This window comes from Microtus oregoni, unplaced genomic scaffold (assembly GCF_018167655.1).
Source record: "Microtus oregoni isolate MIOR12 unplaced genomic scaffold, Mior012 000024F_ref0000369, whole genome shotgun sequence".
Classification (NCBI taxonomy): Eukaryota; Metazoa; Chordata; class Mammalia; order Rodentia; family Cricetidae; genus Microtus; species Microtus oregoni.
The window spans coordinates 30796443-30818340 of NW_024543083.1; the positions used below are offsets into that span (position 1 = coordinate 30796443).

Below are 21898 nucleotides of genomic sequence, written 5' to 3' on the forward strand. Positions count from 1 at the left end.
AAAGCAGAAGCAAGCGCTGCAAGCATGCTTGCCAGATTTATAGGTAAACATTAGCCCAAGGCAAACACGCCCCCTAAGGGGTTGGACTTATCCCTACACTGTTTTGTTTTCAAATGAAATTTACTATTTCATTTCATTGGTTTTGTATGATATTATAAACAAGAATCATAAAAATGATCAGTAATGTTTTTCAATTCCAATGCTGATCAGACAGCTAGGAAGAAACCAGTAGGGTCTTTAATGATTTGTAATAATGGTCTAAAGATACATTGACCTGAAGTTGGTTGAGTATAATTATGTAACTTTCTTTGATTCTAATAAACTCAACAGCTGAATCTTAACTGTTTTCTGTGGAAATTTTATTGCTTATATGGTCAAATATTTTTTCCTCTGTGAAAAATTTCAGAAACTGGGAAAACACTTTACTTTTCTTTTAAAAAATGATATGCACCTAAAAGTTCTTGAGGAAAAAACATAAAAATATTAAATTTATGGAAGTTTTATTCAAACAGTCATCGCATTAGGCTAAGTTCTTTATTAATACTGACTTCAATCCCATTAGGAGTTGGAATTACCTTCCTTTTTGACGTTAAGAAAACGTTGTTTTCAGGTGCTGACTTCCAAAGGTCCCATAAGTTGTTATATATGTAGGCTTGATTTTGAAATCAAGAATTTCTCCTGGCAGCACCATTCATCTATAGGGGCAAATTGATATGATTAGATTATCTGCCTCAAACTAAGGCCTTCTTTTAGAAAAAATATTTAAAGTCATTTCTCTTGATTTGGGATACATTTAGAAGAAACTGATCAGTGAAGACACTGCAAACTTTATTCAGTTCCTTAAGATAAAGGGTGACATGCATTTTGTTTGTCTTATTTGCTTAGTTTTTCTAATTCTGTCCAACCCCATAAGCAGAGGCTGTCTTACAAGATAATGAATGGTTCATAGCGAACAATAAAAACTAATTAGAATAAGTTGCATCTTCATGTAATTCAGTGTATTCTTCTATAACCATGGAGAGTCCAGCTATGGCTGTGCTAATATTATTATAAGAAAAATTTCGTAGTGGTGATAGGAATAGAAAGATAAGGTCAGTCTCTGTTCTTGAAGACACTAGTTTTGACGGCACATTATTTCCATCTTACTAAACATGTCCTCAAGAATATCTGTTAATCTGGTTGTTTGTATATACAACAGAGCTCATTAAATGCCTGGTGACTTATTTGTAAACTTGTGAGAGAGGAACCAAAAAATCTTGGGCCTGGAGCCTACATGTTTAGGGGTGTATTTAAGTTCTTAAGTTACAGAGTTTTACAAAGGATTCTTGTCAGTTATGGTCCTAAACTTAAGTTGCCTTGGATTCATAGTGAATCTGCATCGATTGCAAAGAAAACAGTTGATTTAATATCTTATAACTAAGGGGAGTTATAAAATGCCTCAACATTTCCCATAAAAATGAAAAGGTCACATGAAAAATGCTACTGTTATTCTCATGATTATAATTTCTTGTTTGAGGTAAGTGTGGTGCAATTCATATTTGGGAAAATATTTTTTTTAAAAAAAAAAAAGCCAGAGTACCCAAACGCCCAAGTCCTCCATATCATTGCTAAGTCAGCTCTTCAGTGAGTCCAATTGTCACGATATTGATGGGGCTAAGAATTGGAACAGGCAAAGACTATCTAAATAACAACATGATGTCACCGTAGCCAGGGACAGAAGTAAAAGTAAAATGCTTTTGTTTTCAATACAGGATCCATGGTCTTAAGGATAAAAATAATTTAGGGTTACTATTTCTCAAAGAGGGCAATCAACTAGAAAAATAGAATTTTGAAGATAATTCGGATGTTCTAAACAACAAGTCATCATATTACAAGGATATTTCAGCTCCTTAAAATGGCTGAGCACAGCTAGTAAACGACAAGGGATTTTTTCTCATGCTGCTAAAAAAAGATGAGCCGAATTTACCTCAGCAGCGGCTGGCTTGAAGTGCCATGGGGAGACGGTGACTTAGGTATGGTATAGATCTTTACGAAACTGTGTATATATAGAGATACAGATATAGATATGAAATCATGAATTTTTTTGCTCTTGCAATGTGATATTTAAGAGCAGGCGCTTACCCTGTAATAATAAACCCGATGTCAGGGAACTAGTGCTATTTCTAAATATAGACAGTCACCCCTGCATAGCTCCAGACACTGTAGCAGTATGAATTTGATTAGCATGATGAAAGTTACATTTTGTAAAAAAATAAATTCCATACTGATAATTTATTTGGATGAGTAAGATAAACATTTTTCAAAGGATTTTCCCTTTGATCCTAGATACACAAAGTGTAAAAATTTTAAATACTACAAAATAGTTATATATTAAGTTATTTTTATCTTGTTTGATCTTGAAAAATAATATAAAGCATGTACATATGGAGAAGTATGATATTTAACATTGAATATATTTGAATAGATATTTGTATTGCTAAATTTCTGATACTAACAGAAAAAAGCAGGGATGGGTGAAGACATTTTGAAATAGAACAATTTGAAACAAATAATTTTTGTATAAGGCGATGTGTATATTTATAGATAATTTCTTTCATAGATTGAGTCCTTTGTTGATTAATTACTTGATGAATTCATGAAGAAAAAGTGTAATGCAGTTACTTATTGTTTTCAAGCTGGAACCAGCTGTTGTGAGCATCAGTACAGTCAATAAGGTGAACCCATCGTTAGAATGCAGAGAGCTTGCTGGAAGGACTGTGGAGGATCCCTCTGCTGTAAACCTTTTTAGCTTTGCTGATTCTTAAAGGCCTTCATGATGCTGGGAAGGTTTGGGCCTAAAATAAACTTCAAAGATAATTTTTCTAGGCCTTTGTCAATCTTATCATTCAGTTGTCTTACACAGCAACAGTTGTAAAATGTGTAGTCATAATGAAGTAGAATCACATTATTTAGTGTCTGTTGTTAGAATAAATAAAAAATGCTGAACTTTATTACATCATTAGTTAGGAACTAAAAAACTGACATTGTAAATATCATGATTGAATTCAATCATATATCTAAGCATTTTTGATTTGAGACTCAGTGATTCCCTACCTCTCTGTTGATGAAACTGAATGTAGTGACAATCTATTTTGAAAGGTAACATAATTTTCATATTTTCTTGCTTGAATATTCACAGTAAGAACTGATCTACATTTGAAGTGCTCAGGCATTTCATTTTGCATTAAATTTTCAGTGACAGAATAAACCAATGTGGATGATTTGTTAGGTATCACGTTTCACCCTGGAATATTGGTCACAGCACACATTACGGGGGTCAGAAGACAATTAGGGGGAGTTGGTTGTCCCCTTCAACCATCTGCGTTCCAGGGATCCAACTCAAGCTGACAAAGCACCCTTACCCCGATGGGCTCCTCATCAGCCCTTTCTTTCTTTTTGTGAAAGTTGTATGTGCCTGGGTGTGCGTTAGTGTGCGTGTATGTGGGTGCTCACACAGGTAAAGTGTTTAGACAGCAGGTAAAGGGCTTAGACTGGTGTCATTCACATAGTGCACTCTTTAATATTAACTGTGACCACTGTGATTTGCAGGTAAACAGGAGAGAAAAAAAGGCACTCTTGCCCCCTCTACCTTAGTATTTCCATTTTCAGTAAAATCCTCTTTTGTCTTTAGATGTAAAGATTTTGCTGTGTGGCCAGTGACCTCAACACTTTGTGTCAGGCTCGTGTGCTTACTTATTTTTCCTTGTCATGTGTACCCAGACTGTATTCAGTGGAATTATTTAGGTATCATTTACAGGGTTCTGGTCAGTTTGTGGAAAGATTATGATACACAGGTAGAATCAAGAGGACTTTTGAATTCTTTAAACGGGGGAAATAATGAAGTCATTTCTAAAATACAGCATTCTTCTGTACTTAAATCACTAATAATTTCATTATATAAATAAAGTTTAGATAGGAATTTCATAAAACGTGCATTGTTGACCAATATCCAACTGACTATATCAATTTATGAAGTAAAATTAATTGGTGGCCTTAAAATGTGTGTGTTTTTCTATCCTATGGATTTAATAAGGGAAGAGAATTAGATGGAAGATAGATATTAGTATTCATAGTTTTACTATTTTATGAATATTTTTAGTCAGTTTTGGTTTCGTTTCTTAAATTTTATTTAAATAAATGTTTTCTGGCACACATAGCCTCCTTATTTAATCACTTTAAATCCTATATTATTAACTTTAATATCCAGTAAATTAAACCAATATATACAGGACTGGGGCTGTTTTAACTGCAGGAATCATGGTGAACCAGTCCAGCACACTTTCTAACTGCTTGACTGACCCTGACCCTCAGAGAGAGAGAAAGAGAGAGAGAGAGAGAGAGAGAGAGAGAGAGAGAGAGAGAGAGAAGCAGTTGATGTGTCTCTTGAAGAGAGGGGGAGGAGAGCTCATGCACGAAGACCTCTTTTCCTAATGGGTGGGGTATAAGAAACACCTGAGAAGAGGAAATTGAGGGGCATGACATCTAGGTTGGAAGATAAGTGCCCTGGTTTACCCACACCTAATACACAAGCGTGATCTACCAGTGGGCCTTTGACAATATTGGCACCATTTCCAAAATAGTTGACTCTGTGTCCCCTTTGATAACACCTTTCTGGGACCTATCAAGGCTATGCCATGACTCAGACTTGGGGCTCACCTACTTGTCCTTCTTAAGCATTTTGAAGCTCATACACACCAGGACCAGGAGAATCTGAAGGCTGGGGTTAGGAGAGATAATAAGGCAGGCTCAGAGTGTGAAGCCGTGGGTTTGGCTCTTAACACTACTAAAAATCCAATAAGTACATCATTTGTGCTTATATACGAAAAAGCTTGTAGTTCAAACTTTGGACCTTTTGTGTGTCCCATACTTTTTGGTTGATTACTTAGTAGATAGTGTAAGTCTTCTGTAAGTCAATTCTAGGGCAAATACAGCCCTCTGCATTTACACATTCACTAGCGGGATACTTCAGCTAAGTTTTTTAAAGTTTTTTAAAATATGGGATCAGTCACTGGGTCACTTTGTTAAATGCTGGATGTGAATAATTTACATTGAACCTCATAGAGTTTATGTTGACCCACAGGATCTTGTCATTCGTTTTTACAGGCTCCTGGGCAGATCGATCACCACTCCATGAAGCTGCAAGCCAAGGTCGACTTCTTGCTCTGAGGACACTATTATCACAAGTAAACTATTACATTATACTTCAAAATAAGCTCCCTTCGAATGAGCACAGACCACTGTCAAAGCAAATCCCTTTGAAATAAACTTTCTTAAATGTTACTACTGCTCCTTCTTTATAACTTGTATCAGATAAGACATTAGTTTCTGTTTTACTTTTGAAATTCTTTCCTGAGTATTTTGTCATAATGCTATGTCTTCCTATTTCAAATTTCTCTTGTAGTATAGTTGAACAGTAATATGGATTTTAGAAATTAGTTATTGCATTTATGTGTTTCTTATTAAGCATTCTAAATATGTGTATTTTTATGTAGTATGTACAGCTAACTATAGACTTAGTTCAGTCACATGTCTCCAAAGGGGTAGGCAGACCAGATGTTTAAGCAGCATATTTTACATTGTGGTCTTTTATGAAATACCATGGTGAACTGCCTGTGAAGTCAGTAGAATGCTATTCCTATACTTCATCAGAGGGAGCAGAGAGAGAAAGCATAGATTCCTCCTGCAAACAGAAGTGGCTAAGCTTGAATCAGTGCATTACATATTATCAGCTTCCAGTCTGACTGTAATGTATACTCAGGGCATTAGTGATTCCCAGTGTCACAGAGAAAGGAATTTCTCAGATGGTTATGAGAAAGGAAGGTTTCTAACAACATAGTTGGAACAACACCGGACACTTGACGCAGCCACAGCCTACCCAAGTTTCAGTTTCTCACCTGTCACATGAAGATGTGTCCAAGGTGTTCCCTTGGAGTGTCCAGTCCTGTGACAGCCATGTGACTGTTTTACTCATCACTTCAGGGTGGAGGGAGGACCTGTGTAAAAAGGTCAGTGGTTTCAAAGGCTAATCCCCTAGAGAGGGTCACATAATGCTTTCAGAGGATGACAGTCCCAGTGTTTCCCAGTGTGTCTCCTCCCCACAGATGATGCCAACCCTGAGGAGGGAGAGGCTCCCGCAGCTCCCTCTCACATGCGTCCATCATTGGGTCACACTAGCATGTGGCCACATCTCCTCAAACAAGATCGGTTACTAGGAATTTGAAATCATGAAAACGTTAAGGACAGAGTTGATAAAAATTTGACTTTCTAGCAACAAGATACACTGAGATTGTCTATGCCTGTGCCTCCATGTGTTCCCCTGTGACAGTTTATGACACTCTATGCTAAGATCTTGCCTTGAAACTTCATATAAAGTTCTTAGTAAAATTAACAATAATAAACCATGAATTATTAATGATCTCCAGAAGGCAAAGAGTCTTACATCCTAATAATTTTATATGATTTAGTCTGATATTATCAGCTTAATTAGAGCACAATGCTTATTAAGATAGAGAATTAAATGAAATCTCATATTTTCCACTCACTGGGAACAGTAATAATTGCCATAAACGTATTATCCCATTTAACTCTCATGACCACCCTAAATTTAGAACTCAGAATATTTGTTCCAATTATCATGATTATTGTGAGTCATGCTTTAAACGCAAATCTAATTTTCAGGACAGAGTTCTCAACCTTACTGTATAACTCAATCATATCTATTAAATGAATAGCTATTTCATGACACATTCATAAATCAATTTACAAACATTTATTTTTTCAGTCTGGAATTGGCCATTGATTTTATGATTTTTATAAAAAGTCTTTAATTCTATAAAATAAAAAAATAGAGAACCAATACCCCACCAAAGATCTTAAGAAAATGAACTTTAAAGAAAATGTGCCAGAATCAATTAACAAAATACTTAGCATTATTAGGTAATGCTGCTATAATAATGGCAGTGTTTTTAAACCTCAATTGTGTCATTAAAGGGACACATTATAATGATTATGTGTTTACAGGCACAGTGTAGTAAAATGTGTATATAATGTATAATGACCAAACCAATGTAGCTAACTTTTCCATGTCATACATTTAAAATTTTACTAACACTTAATAATTGTGCATATTTATTGAATATAGTATGACATTCCAGCACATGTATTCACTGTTGCTGGGCAAAACAGAATAATTGATTTATAGTAGTTACTTTTCTCATTATTGACACCAACTGTCCTACAAGAAGTCACTGGAGGGGGGGAAGGGTTTGTTTGGACTCACGCTGTCACATAGGGGAGGCTGGTTGACTGGGGCTCCGGCAGGAGCGAGGCGACAGCTGGCCACACAATTTGTTATATTTTCACAAGGAAGAAGCAGAGCAGGCTGACAAGAAACAGTAGGAATATAACCATAAACTCATCCTGCACCAAAGTGGTTTACTTCAGTCAGTTAGACTTTTCCTCTTAAAAGCTCCAGGACAGAATTATAAGTAAAAATGAGATACAGGGTATTAAGTAGGCAGTTGACACAGAAAAATATCACAAAAAAAGCTTTAAAATGTTGACGTGAAGACAGAATAATGACTAGCTGAAATTAAAGGGCTCCAGAACATGGTCAGATGACATTTATAGTGACTTAACATGCATACTGTGCATAACTAGAGGAGGAGACTAAAGAGTTTCAACAGCTGACTCAGCTGCTACACTGATTAGATCCTTTAGTCTTTAAACAAGCTCCGTGACATTTACAGGGATGGCGGGATGACATTGTATACCTTCTTGTCTCACTCTAGGGTTATAATGTAAATGCAGTAACCATAGACCATGTCACCCCCCTCCACGAAGCTTGCCTGGGAGATCATGTGGCATGTGCAAGGACTCTTCTGGAAGCTGGAGCTAATGTAAGTACTAACACGAAGTTAAGAACTTCACATCTACTGACCAAGAGAACAAAAGTTCTCATTTTATTTTCCTTTCCTTCTTTCTTAGCAGTAAGTATTGAAGACACAAGAATACAAACAATGCCCTAGGACTGCCTCTGCCTTCTCAAGAAACCTGCGGAGGAATCCCAGTCATTGTGTAGAACAGTGCATTGATGATCTTTAGATTTTCTGTTTTTGTGAATCAAAATAACAACAGATGACCATCTGTATCTTGCATCTTTGCTTGTTTTCTGTACAAGTTTCAAAAAAACTTCTCAGAAATAATAGCTATGGTGCATACTTGTATTCCTGGATCTTTGGAGGCAGGGTAATGAGGAGTTATATAGTAAGTTGGATAAAACCATAGATCCTCTCAAAATACATACATACATACATAAGTACATACACATATACATACAAATCTCAGAATAAAATCGATACCACATTGAAATATCCACTAGTAAAGTGGCCTTATCATTTCCTTCGCTATTACTTGCTTCTTCCTTTTTTGACTTGTTGATTTTGTGTGACTTCTCTATTTGAATATTGACTTTTCAATGAACAGTAGCAGGGTGTCCATTCCTGTGACTGTTCTCGCACCTCATGTTGAAGGTGTAAAGCTTGTCTCATTGATGTCTATGAAGGAAATGCACGTTGTCGCATTTACAGTGCACACTTCCCAATTATCAAGTCATGTAGCTTTGAGCAATGCATCAACAAGTTCCTTAGTCCTGCATGATTCATGAATCATCTCGTTCTCCGATTCCGGGTTCTGTTTAGGCAAATGCAATCACGATAGACGGTGTAACTCCCTTGTTCAACGCATGCTCACAAGGCAGTGCAAGCTGTGCAGAACTTCTTTTGGAATATGGTGCCAAAGCCCAACTGGAGTCCTGTTTTCCATCCCCAACACATGAGGCTGCGAGTAAAGGTTAGTTATTGGGTTAAGTCAAAAAGGGAAACTATCCCCAGTTGTGCATACTCCTATGTGTATTTCAATGAATTATACGTCCCTGGAAAACATGAGGTGAGGTAAAAGCTCAAGAGAGAACATTAACAAAAAGTAAAGCTGTCTTTTATTGTGTTGGCAGGGCACCATGAATGTCTCGATATTCTGATGGCCTGGGGTATCGATGTTGACCAAGACATTCCTCACCTGGGAACTCCTCTGTATGTGGCTTGTATGTCACAGCAATTCCACTGCGTCTGGAAGCTTCTTTATGCTGGTACTTCTCCATTCTCTCCATGCTTGTAGATAATTGTTCGTCCAGCTAAGCTTCTTTTAAAAGTCTTATCTAATTGTGAAAATGTTCTTATTATAAACATTACCACTTCTGCATATATAATAATTAAAGAAACACATTTGATGAGAATACTTCAAGGCTCATAGATGAGTATACACTCTCTATGGGCTGCATCTGAGTCAGAATACCATTTGTTACATAACTGAGACGTTCCTTGTAATCAGTCATAAAAATAAGATTCTCCAGACTGAATATGATGTTGCTAAGTATGTAAAGAAATCTCACAAAATATTAGGGACTCTGAGGACCTGGATAACCTTATTGTCTACCATTGAAAAACCCATAGACTGTCCCAGACTTTGGACTTTTTGACCTGTTGTTTGAAAAAGCTTATGGCCTTCCCCACTAAGTTCCTCAAAGCTCAGTTTTTGCTCCTTGAGAAACAATCCTAACCCATTCAGAATTTGATGGTGTCTCCCACATTAAAGCTGGAAACTCTTTGGAGATGGTTTGTGCCCTGCCTCCCACCACCATCATCTATTTTCCCTAGCAGAGTTCCTCTCTGTCATGTACTAGGTACATAGGATATACATGAATGAGACCCTAGAGTTTTGTGCTATTTATTTTGTTTGTGACTAAAATATACTATTTACTTCTGGTATATTCAGACATATAATTTTAGCAACCCCTTGACACATTACTCATAGTGTCTTACCTGACCTATAGATGTCTTATGAGCAGGACGTCACATGCCCTATTTTATTCACATTGCACATAGAATTGTAAACATGAATTCTGTTAATATTGATAAATTATTTCCTAGAAAATTGATCATAAATTTGGTGTAACTAATACAATATACGTTTTATCACCCATCTTCAGTTTTTGAGAATTTTTTTCACCAAACACTTTAATGTATATTAAAGAACATTGGAAATTGTTGTAAGCAATCATTAATGGGTTGCTATTTTCAGGCTCCTTTCCTCTCATAAAGTTGATCATCCCAATGAAGTTTGTGATTTCTTTATGGAAATTTGGCCAACAGACATTTCTTGACTAGATACTTTATATTTGTTTAAGAATACCGAAAGCAGTTATATCTCCTGAAGGTTGAAAGCACAAAAGAGCTATGAATAAACTTATGTGAACTGATTCTTATGGGTATGGGTAATTTTACAAACTATCAGAAGGCTGACTCAGAAAGCACGTATGACTTTTGTTAGTAGACATTTCTTGGTTTCTAACCATTTATATACTAGACAATAATATTAATAAACTTTTATAGCATTAGCTATTACCTACTTATATCACCTGCAATCACTGAATGACCCTTATGTTCCAGACTTGGGCTAAGATGAATAACCAAGCAGTAGAAAATTTGTATATAAGCTTAAGTTTTTCAAGGAGAACATGTTCAAAAGTTTGAGGTTTTACGCAGATATCATTGAAGTGTTTTTCCACTACAGAGGTTTAGTCTTTATGAATTTACTGACTGAAAATTGGCAGGCTAATTTATATACATTTCACCTAAATCATTCACATGTTGATATTCATGAGTTCTCAAAGAAACCAACAAGTTTTCTTGCCTTAAATGAAAATAATGAAATCAATATTATTCCAAATAACTTTAAGAACTATTGTCTATGATAAAAGTATGTGTGTGCGACTGAACAATGCTTGTAGGCTGGTGAGATGGCTCACTGTGCAAGGACACTTGCCTTGCAAGTCTGATGATCTGAATTCAATCCCTGGAGACCATGTGAAGATGGAGGGAGAGAACTGACTCCTTGATGCTGTCCTGTGGCCAAAACATGCACCCTATGGATGGCATCCACACCTACACACACACATCTCAAGTGTGCGCGCGTGCACACACACATACCGTTATAATAAATAAGAACCTTTTCAAAATTAAAAGACTCTGTCTCCTGACATATTTCTAGATGTCAGAAAAAAATACCCAGAAAAGTATTTGAAAATAATATAACTAATGTGTATACCTCCATATCCAGAGGTAGCAAGTTTAAGATTTTATATAACAGCTCATCACCAATAAATATACTTTATGTACCCTTCCCCAAGTTGTCTGCCACTCTTTTACCTGCAAAGGTAACTACCCATGTAATAAGTGCTTTTCAGAGATCATTCCTGTCTACTTCCATACAGGTGCTGATGTCCACAAAGGCAAGTATTGGGACACGCCACTCCACGCTGCTGCTCAGCAGCCCAGTACTGAAATTGTGAACTTGCTGCTAGAATTTGGAGCAGACATCAATGCCAAGAACACAGAACTTCTGCGGCCAGTTGATATGGCGACATCTAACAGTGCTGTAGAGAGACTGCTTCTTCAACATGAAGGTAGGGAGAACATTTGGGAGTGTTTATAAATGTAAACATCTACTTCCCCCCAAACAGATGAAAGTGAAAGTGCCTTGTTACCATATGAAGTAGCAATGACATTAAAATTTCAAGTGTTTGTTGTAGGAACCAAAGAATTCAACTTGGGCTCTATGTTAGGAAAATATGACAATTTTAAGATTTTTATTGAATCTAAACTTTTATTTTCCTTTAGTAAAATATATTGAATTGGTATCAACAATAAATAATATGCCATTTTCTGATGCAATCTCTATTTACATGTACTATTTTTAAAAATATTTGAGCACATGGCATGGTGGCATAGGCCTTAATCCTATCACTCGGGAGGCAGAGACAGGCAGATCTCTGTTCATGTTTAAACAATAACAACAAACCTGAGAACTAAGTAACTGAGCCTTAGATCTAGCACAAAGCACACCAGCACATACTAGGCCAGTTCTCTACCAATGAGTCACATTTCCAAGCAGCTAAATCCCCCAGATCCCTTCTGGCTCCCCTATAACTTTTGGGGATTTGGTTGTTGTTTTTTTGGTATGGTTTTCTGTATCTTATGGTGGCCTTGAACTCACTAGATAGCTAAGGACAACCTTGAAAATTAATTCTCTGACTGTGCCTCACAAGTGCTAGGATTATAGACATGTGCCACCAAGCCTAGTTCGTGTAGTGCTGTGGAGCAAACCAGAACTCCATCTGTTCTAGGCAAGCAGTCTGCAACTGAGCTCCATCCCCAACCCATTCATGCCCCATTTTATAAGGCATGGTGCATGTTCTCTAGTGTATTGTAGATACATAATAAGGAAAGAGGTTTTTTTCCCTTTAAGACTTTTATCAAGAAACTTTTATAAACGTTAGTTCAGAATGTAACTTTAATTTAAAAGTTTGCCTTTGTGATCTATATCTTGGTTCTTGAGTTAGATCTCCTTTAAAGATAAGAATTTGTTCTAAAAATTCTGTGAAGCAAGAATTTTAATAATCTACAAGATAATTATGAATGTTACTATGTATTTGTATTTTGTATGTGTGAGTGTTTTGTCAGCTTGCATGCAAGTGCACTGCATGCCTGGTACCTGCAAAAGCCAGAAGAGAGTACCAGATCCCCTGGAGTGGGAGTTAAGGACTTTTGTCAACCATTGCATACTGTGGGTGCTGGGAAGTGAACTCAAGTCCTCTGTAGGAGGAGCAAGTGCTCTTAACTGCTGAGCGACCTCTCCAACAATTTGAAGACTGTTATGATTTAAAGAACATGTATGGTACATTCAGTCATGAGACATAGCTCAAGATCTCACAAATAAAGGCAATATAAATAATGAAAAACGTGTCATTAGCCAAATTAATTTACTGTTTTATGCTTTTATTTAATATAGCTTATCACATATAAAAATTCATTTTTTAATAACTATGTCGATGTCTTCTTGTAGCTACCCCAAGTTCTCTTTGCCAACTCTGTCGACTCTGTATCCGCAACTACATAGGAAGACAAAGGTTGCATCTTCTCTCCCAGCTCCAGTTACCAACGTTGCTGCAGAATTTCATACAGTATCGATAACACAGTAAATAGTTTTACATTCTTTGAAAATCAAAACTTTATATTTCATTTTCTTTTTAAAATATAGATTGATATGGGTGAAGGCAAGCATAGTTCACCTAAGTAAGCAGTGGAATCTCAACAGAGTTGCATTGAAGAATACTCACTAGTACTATTTATGAATTTTTGTGGTCTTTTGAACTATAATATGTTTAAAATATCTATACTATGTTAGCAATCTCAGTTTACCTTCTTGACTTAGGGGAATATGAATATTATTCATTTTATGTTTTTTATTATAGAGCAGAAAAATTACAGACTTTTACTAAATTTTTAATTCAATAATAAATTTCATACTGTGTTACATTTTGAAGAATCTGTAGTCTTCAAATAATGGGCTTACTGTAATTTCAGCTACTACATTGGTTATCTCTATATTTTTAATATTGACAAAAATTTTAGAGCAACTAATATGCTTTTTGAAATAAAGATGAATTATACACTTGCTGTTGTAATGATCAGTCTTTCCTCCTCTGTACAGAGCTCCAATTTGGTTTCATAGTCTTGTGGTAGACTAAGTGACAGAAGGACCTACAGTTAGTCCTGCCCACGCAACAGATGTGGGAGGTTCAACACCTGTGAGGGCTATTTATAGACCTTCTCAAGAGATGTTTCACAAGGTCTGACGTCAGTGCTTCCAGATGTTACTGTACTTTTCTGCTAGTTCAAAGACTGTCACAATAGCAGACTGAAGAAAACAGACCTTATGTCTCAGTGACGAAGTCATGAGTTACATTCATACAATGAATGAGTTCGGCGATAACTGTCCCAGAAGAGTGGGTACCAGGACTCCTTAACTCCGTAGGGTTTACACTTTAAGTGACTGGGTCACTCTCTTGATAAGTGAATCCCTTGGCTTCAGTCTTTGAAATAGGGTCAATGATGAAGGAAGCAGATGAATTCATTCTATATCCTATTTCTTTTGTTACCATAAACAATTACACATAACTCTGCAGCAGGGATTCTCAACCTGTGGGTCATGATCCCTTGCGGGGGTCGAACTGACCCCTTTTACAGGGGTCCCAAAGCAGATATCCTGACTATCAGATATTTATATTAAAATTCATAACGGGAGCAAAATTACAGTTATGAAGTAGCAATGAAAATAATTTTATGTTTGGGGATCACTACAACATGAGCAACTGTGCTAAGGGGTCGCAGATTTAGGAAGGCTGAAAGTTGCTGCTCCAGCAGAAAGAGGTCAGACGAGGCACGTTAATATTCCTCAAGAGGAAGATGATACACATGTGTCTTTGGTAAGGGGAGACATGTGACTATGACACAATGCCACGTATAGAAAACGCACATCGGAAAAGACGGACAAGGAACAAAGTTCCCTAGGGCTCTAAAGATAATCACACCCACAATCCTACTGAACGCTTTAATTATTCTTGAAAGAGTAATGTTTTTAGTTAATTGTCATGGAAACGTAGTTTTAAGATACGATGCATCAGATGTGTTCTCAGCAGAGGGCAGAACAGCAACGTGATGACTTGTAGTCACATCCCAGCCCCATAGCATTTGTATAACATTTACTTTCTTGACACATTCAAGGCTTGCGGAGGTAAACACAAATACTGAGAGTGAATTCCACTGGCATCTTCTCAAAGTTAGATGTCCTCCCTGGAGAAAGTAGAGTGAAAGTGGAGTTTGCCAAGGAAAGTTAGAGATTACCGAATTGGCTGAGTTTGGTCAAATTTCACTTGGGAAAGGGAAGCTTGGATAACAAAAGTAAATAAGTGCTGTTCTGAGTAGACTTTTTGCAAACATGAGCATATAGTTTTTCCAGTTTTCACTCCCAATATGAGCATGTAGTTTTTCCAGTTTCACTCCGAATATATGGTTTTCATAGGCTAAAATTACTTTGACCCCAATATTACTTGTAAACATATTTAGTAAGGGCATAGATGATAAAATCTCTTGCCATACAAAGGATTTGATTCAACCCCTCAGAACCCAGTAAATGTTGAGAACTATTTGATTTGGACCACTTTGATTCTACACACACACACACACACACACACACACACACAAAGATACTGAGCTAGATTCTCTTGCAAAGCTGAACAGATAGAGGGGGTGCCATGCGGACTTATCAATCAGATAATAATGTTGTAACAATCTTCAAGTTTTTGAATGATACCAAGAATTTTTTTTTTTTTTTTTTTTTTACTGTTCAGAAACTGCGTAGACAACTTTGTCCTTCTGTGCAGCTATTCACCAATGAATAACAGCCACCTGGTAGAAGTCTTCCTTTCTCTTAGATTAGCCAGGTGAGGATTTTTTCAGATAATTCCCTGGAAAGAGAACTTAGTAACCCAGTACCAAGAACCAACCCCATGAGTGTGGTCTATTAGTTACTTTGCAGTCTTTGATCAAACTCCATGGCCTATTCAGCTAACAGAAGAAAGGCTTTGCTTGGGCTTATAGTTCTAGCACACTGGTTCTCAACCTTCCTAATAATGAGACCCTTTTATACAGTTCTTCATGTTGTGGTGAAGGCCCCCAACCATAAAAATTGTTGCTGTTTCATAACTGTCATTTTAAGCTATTATGAATGGTAATGTAAATGTTTTTGGAGATGGAGAATTGCCAAAGGGTTCGGGACACACAGGCTGCATCACTTACAGATTAACAGCCAATATATACCTTCCATCTTTTCATATTATTATTTTTACAATGACCACATGACCCAGAGGGCCCTTCTGCACCTTCCTGGATCCCTGTGCTTAGCTACGTTTATGTCAACTTAATACATGCTAAAGTCATCTGGGAAGTGGAAAGTTCAATTGAGAAAATGGCTCCCCAAATTGGTCTGTGGGCAAAGCTGTGTGTATGTTCTTGATTGATGCTTGATGTGGGAGGGCCAAGCTCATTGTTGGCTGTGTCACTCCCTGGCATGGTGGTCCTGGCTCTCTAATAAAGCAGGCTGAGCAAGCCATGAAGAGCAAACCAGTAAGCCGCACTCCTCCATGACCTCTGTATCAGCTACTGCCTCTAGGATCCTGTCCTGGTGAGTTCTGCTCTGACTTCAGTTAGTAAGGGACTGTGATGTCGAACTGTAAATTGATATAGACACTCTCCTATCCAAGTTGCTTTTAGTCATGGTGTTTTATCACAGCAATAGGAAGCCCTAAAAATAACCCCAAATGTGGAAACTGCTTCTTACACCATGACACAAAGCACGAACAAAATGCCCTTTTCTGGCCACCAAGATTTTTTAGTTTGTGAATCTTATTTAGGATCATACCTCTTAATAAACTAATTTTCTTACAACCTTAGGTAATCACAGTATAAGATCCAATAGTTTATTTTTTGTCACGCTCGACTCTTGATTCGTTTTTCTGCAAGCACAGTTCTGTATAGTTAAGAAAAAGAAGGATATCTATTCACACTAGAGTTTCTATTTGTAAAGTAGTAGACATAACTCATAATAATTGTTTTTTATTTGAAACTTACTTGCCATTAGGCAATGTTATCCATCATTTCATCTATGTAGATAAAACAGGAATGGATTATATCAGCATGTTATTATAATTGATGCTTCTGGTATATGTTGCCTGGTTTAGAGACAGTAACTCAAATTATGAGTACACAAACAACAAAGAGTTTCTAGACATATTAGCTTCAAAATAATTCAAATTAATAATATCATTTGAGGGATCAAGCTATTTAAGTGGATGATTAAATCCTACAACCATTTTAAAGAAGTTTATTCTAATATTAGAAATATTTAGCAATATGACAAGTGGATATACTCTTGAGCTTGAAATTCTAATTATTTAAATATGAACAATTTTTCCAATCGATTGTTTAATTATTTCATTTTCATGGTTGTATCTTACAAATTAAAATGATTTCAAGGGGTGATGTAACTGTTTAAAAGTTTCTTCTCCATTCCAGTTACCTTAAAAATGAACCTAACATCTCAGTAAAACCTTCTCTGAAAATTTGGCCTTGCTTGCGACATTACAAATTAGCATTGGGATGAGATTCCCAAGGAAGGAAAGTCTTAAAACAGATAGATGGCTTAGTTAGAAGACAAGTGAGAAAATTTATGTTCACAGGCAGCGTAGAAGTTCACGTGGATATGATTCTCTCTATTCAAGAGCAAATGTTCAGTGGGTGTTCTTGTAGACCATTCTATAAGACTGGGGTTTCCCAAAGTTGGACATCCCTGGCAATGATGTGCCCGCGTTATGTCTAATCTTTGCCTTTGCACCGTTTTTGATTATCCTGTGAGCTGTGAAAGACAAGAGCAGTGTGGCCTGAAATCTGCGTTCTTACTGTTTCCTATGCTGATATATCAAGTTTTTTAATTCTGTTCCCAGAGTCTGGAGTCTTCCACAGGATCCACGAAACAGATAGGGTAACTCTCTTCAGGTGGTCTCTGAAAGACCCCCCCCCCCCCCCCCCCCCCCCGCCCAGCTTATTAAACGACTTAGCACCGGTAACGCCATTTTACAAGGCTTGTACTGAATATTCAGGGTTTGAACAAAGGGCAGTTTAAAAGCTGCCAAAACGAGCTAGAGACACCTGTGGCTGGGCCGGGGGAGGAACGGGAATACCGAGAATATGGCTAGGCACCGTCTGTCCCAGGCGGGGAGGAACGGTGAAGTCTGCCCTAGATAAGAGCCAAGGCAGCCCATATCTGAATTCTCGGGAACTAGAGACCTTGTCCGGACCTGAACTCGGCCACATTCAAACTGACCAATGAAAACCCTGTAACTATGCTTCTCGCTTCTGTACCGCGCTTTTTGCTCCCCAAAACATATATAAACCCATTACCCCGACCTGGAGGCGCACAAGTCCTCTGAGAGACTTTGTCGCCCCAGGTACCTGTGTATCTGAATAAACCTCTTGCTGTTTGCATCCGTACAAGTGGTCTCGCTGTTCCTTGGGAAGGGTCTCCCCAGAGGAAAGACACTCTTGGAGGGTCTTTCAGTCTCTACAAAAAATAGAAAGCAAACTAGAACTCCCTAAACAGAAACAAAACCCTCATACCTTTCACAGTTCTTGGCAGCATTGCCTCTTAAACTTCACTGTGATGGGCAAGTAAAACTATTCTCAGCGGTTCCCTATTAGATCTTGGAAGGGGTTCAGTAATTATACCCCATTTCTTGGCCAAATTCAAACAGCAGCGTGGAGATATTTGCTCTCTGCTTCTAAGATCAGCAGCGATCTGTGGGGTCTTCACATCTCACAGCCAGTCACACTACCCCTACATTGACAGTAGTACAAAAACTGAACCCAGTGAACAAGAAGCAGCTAGCCCTTAGATGGCCTTGGTAAGAGGTGGGTGAGCTAGCTGTAAGGGAATAATTTTCTTCAGTTATTAGTCAGCATCCTGTCAGAAAAGAGAAGTGCTCTGGGTACCCATCACTGAGAACTTAATGTAAGGAACTTGTTAAATAGATGCTCAAAAACCGAGCAACTAAAACAGAAACATTGAATTGTTGCTGCCACTGATGCTTCTGTCAGCAGTAATCAACCCCCTTGCAGATGTTGAGGTTGTAAACAACTGGGATTTGGGGGCCAAGCACTATAAACTTGTGAGCAGAAGATGTCCACAGCTAGTGCTTCATTTCAAGAGCTCCAGAGGACCATCCCAGTACAAAATCTGGGTCTTAAACTTTTAAGGAGGATAACTTGTGGGTGGTTGCTAAAAATCTACCCCTGTGAGAGCATGAAAATACATACAAGATGGAAAAAATAAAAAGGAAACAAAGAAAGAAACATCGGATTAGATACTAGAACCAACTGCCAGAGCCAGGGGAGGTCTTGTTGTTATGGTAACATGGAAATGAATAACAAGCAAATTGGGAACAGCAAATCCTGCCTTTCTTCCCCTAGTCTCCTGGGTTCTTTTGTCTCCCCTGCTGTCAGAGCTTACCAGATGTTTAGTGAATGAGAAGTCAGACTCCAGAATCCCAGTTCAGAAGTACGGAGAATATGTCTTAACAGGGATACATGTACTTAACACCAGACACATTACAGAAGCAAAATTCTAGCATCAGAGTAAGACTCCAGAATTAAACCCCAGTGGCCAGCTCATTTGCCTCTGTGAGTGGTAGCAAGCAAGTCTTGGGTTAGTCTTCATGCATAAACACTCTCCATAAGCCCAAGGGGTAACTCATTTCCTGAGGAAACATTTACGGACATGCTAACATGGAAGGGTGAAAAATTCATGAGGTCCCACACCTAGACAAAGAACTACAGAGAACTTCTGACTGCTCAGAGAAGGACAACTTCCACCAGGGGTGAGCCCCTGATTGGTTGTCCAATGCAGAGTGGCCAGTTTTCAGATCATAGATACACCACCAAGCAAAACAGACTCAGCAGTGTGTGTGTGTGTGTGTGTGTGTGTGTGTGTGTTTGTCTGTATTCCCTGAATTTGTTTACATTAACTTAATCCAATGCACAGTAGAAAGTTAGTTGAGCTAGCAGTAGGGGACATTTTTACTTTGTGTGTCTGTGTACATACATATACATACATATAGATCTGTGTATATAACAATAACAAAAAAGGATATTAACTTAAGAGGGCAGCTATGGGATCAGAGCAAGGGAGGCTGGCCAGGAGGGGCCAGAGTGAGAGAAGGGGAAAGCAATGAGATTCTATTTTCATTACAAACATGTTGTTAAAAACCATTTCTCTATCCTTTTATTCACATTGGTCATTCCATGTGGAACTGCCATTTCTTCTATGAGGAAACTTATTTCCAGGCCCATAAAAATGATAATTAATATACACTGAGGACAAAGTACTACCTGTGTCTTCTGTTGCTCTAAGACTATATATTTTGAGGTTTATATTTAGTTCTCAGAAACCTTGTAAGTTTTATCCTATTTTCATATTTTATAAATAAGATTGGTTAAATAACTTGCCCAAAGCCACATAGCTAATGAAAAGTAGAACCAGTTCCTTAAAGCTCACATCATAAATATATTTAGTTATAAGGATATGTCTGTGTGTGGATACGTTTGTGTAAGTACAGGCTCTCCGTAGAGGCCAGCGGTGTCTGACTCCCCTAGAGCTGGAGTAACAGGGGTTGTGAGCAGCCTGACATGGTGCTGGGAACCAAACTCTTAACCCCTAAGACATTTCTCCAGGCTCTGAAACTGTCTCTCAACTCAGAATACTGCCTTCTGAAATCCAAATCAAAGATCATTTCCTCAGAGAGCACTTGCTAGATTACCTCAGGCCAAATTACCTATTCCATTGTTGGACACACACACACACACACACACCCCACCTTGTCAGTTTAAGTGATTTTTCACTTACATAAACACATCTGTACCTCATAAGAAGTTCCCACATTGGTGAAGCCTGTATCAGCGTTATCTAGTATGATAGAGAGGACCACGCATGGGTATTGGACAGACAAATGGTAGCCAGTGATACTGAATTTATTATATTAAATTGATTTCACTTTAACTACAAACATCCATATGTGACTAAGAGCTACAAGAGCAGACAGTTAAGCTCCACTTCATAGCGTCAAGATAGTTTCTTAAAAATTAAATGAATGAATCATTGATAGACATATTACTGAGCAAGGAGAAAACAATGGTATTTCATTTCTCTCTTTCATTTTTATTCTTTAAGGATTATATTGTTTTAGTATGTATGTTTTTATGGGAACTCATGTGCCACAAGTGCATATAATGTCAAAAGACAACTTGAGGGGCTGATTTTTCTCACTCTATCTCTGTACAAACTGAAGTCTGAAGCTTTAACAGCAAGTGCCTTAATCATCTGAGCTGTCTCTCCAGCCCCTATTTTAACTACGTACAAATTCACATTAATATATTTTACTAATGATCACACATACAAATACACATAAACATTCAATAAAATATTATATAGTGCCACCAAGAAGATTCAGTCCATGTTTTACATTGTGGAATATGTATTCATATTTGACATTAAATATATTGTTGCTATAAAGACTTTAAGGCGTTTCCATAATCTTTCCTACATAGATACTTAATTTATAATTGCCTATGATCACTTTGAAATAGCTTTTTTATTTTCTCCATCACTCGCTAATGAATTGCAAGTGTCTACATTACTGGCACAGAAGGACTCAGTAAATATTTGTTGAATAAAATCATACATCCCGGGACGCGTTGAAGTATAAAAATGTAATCTATAAATTGTTTTAAAATACGTGACTTTAATGGACATTTGATGTAATCATTAAGGAAATTGTTGTGATAAATTTTAAAGTTATTTTTCTTTTTGAAACAAAATTTCTGCGGCTTCCAGTTCTAGCCTCTACTTCCCCTACCCTCCCACCCCACCCCACCCCCCAAAAAACTACTTTCACCGCATTCTAGAGCTTTCTCACATCTTTATTCAAAATGCTTTATTGAATACTGGCCTTTGCTGACAGGCCATAATATGCACAATATAAAAATGTGTGACCCCGGATATATATATATATATATATATACTCTCAACATATTGCAAATAAAACCAACTTACACTTGAAGCTCTGCCTAAGGTATAAGTTCCTCAGACTGTTACGTTCTAATGGGTCCAGAGATACCGGAATTCAGCATACAGCTTCACTTCCTAAACTTCTAAAAAGTTTCCAAAGGTCCGGAGCAACCACTGATGCAGATTCAACGACCAGACCGAAGCCCCGCCCCTTGACGTTAAGCGTCCCACTCCCGCCCCCACCCACGCACAGCTTGTCTGTTGTCATAGAAACTTAGACAGTGCC

General features: G+C 37.6%; 1 protein-coding gene across 4 annotated transcripts in view; it reads left to right on the top strand.

The window, feature by feature from the left end:
- Asb5 (ankyrin repeat and SOCS box containing 5) overlaps positions 1-13601 on the top strand; it is a 46525-nt gene extending 32924 nt beyond the window's left edge. For 3 of the 4 annotated variants that reach the window (XM_041673794.1, XM_041673795.1, XM_041673796.1), the window contains 6 exons: positions 5143-5222; positions 7830-7937; positions 8739-8889; positions 9050-9184; positions 11369-11560; positions 13000-13601. In XM_041673794.1, coding sequence (XP_041529728.1) covers positions 5143-5222; positions 7830-7937; positions 8739-8889; positions 9050-9184; positions 11369-11560; positions 13000-13127 — 794 coding nt within the window. In that variant the 3' untranslated portion in view covers positions 13128-13601. Of the gene's footprint in view, positions 1-1874; positions 2013-5142; positions 5223-7829; positions 7938-8738; positions 8890-9049; positions 9185-11368; positions 11561-12999 lie in introns of those variants that run through there. The other variant, XM_041673797.1, reaches the window with a different exon arrangement.
- The last annotated feature ends 8297 nt before the right edge of the window (positions 13602-21898 follow it).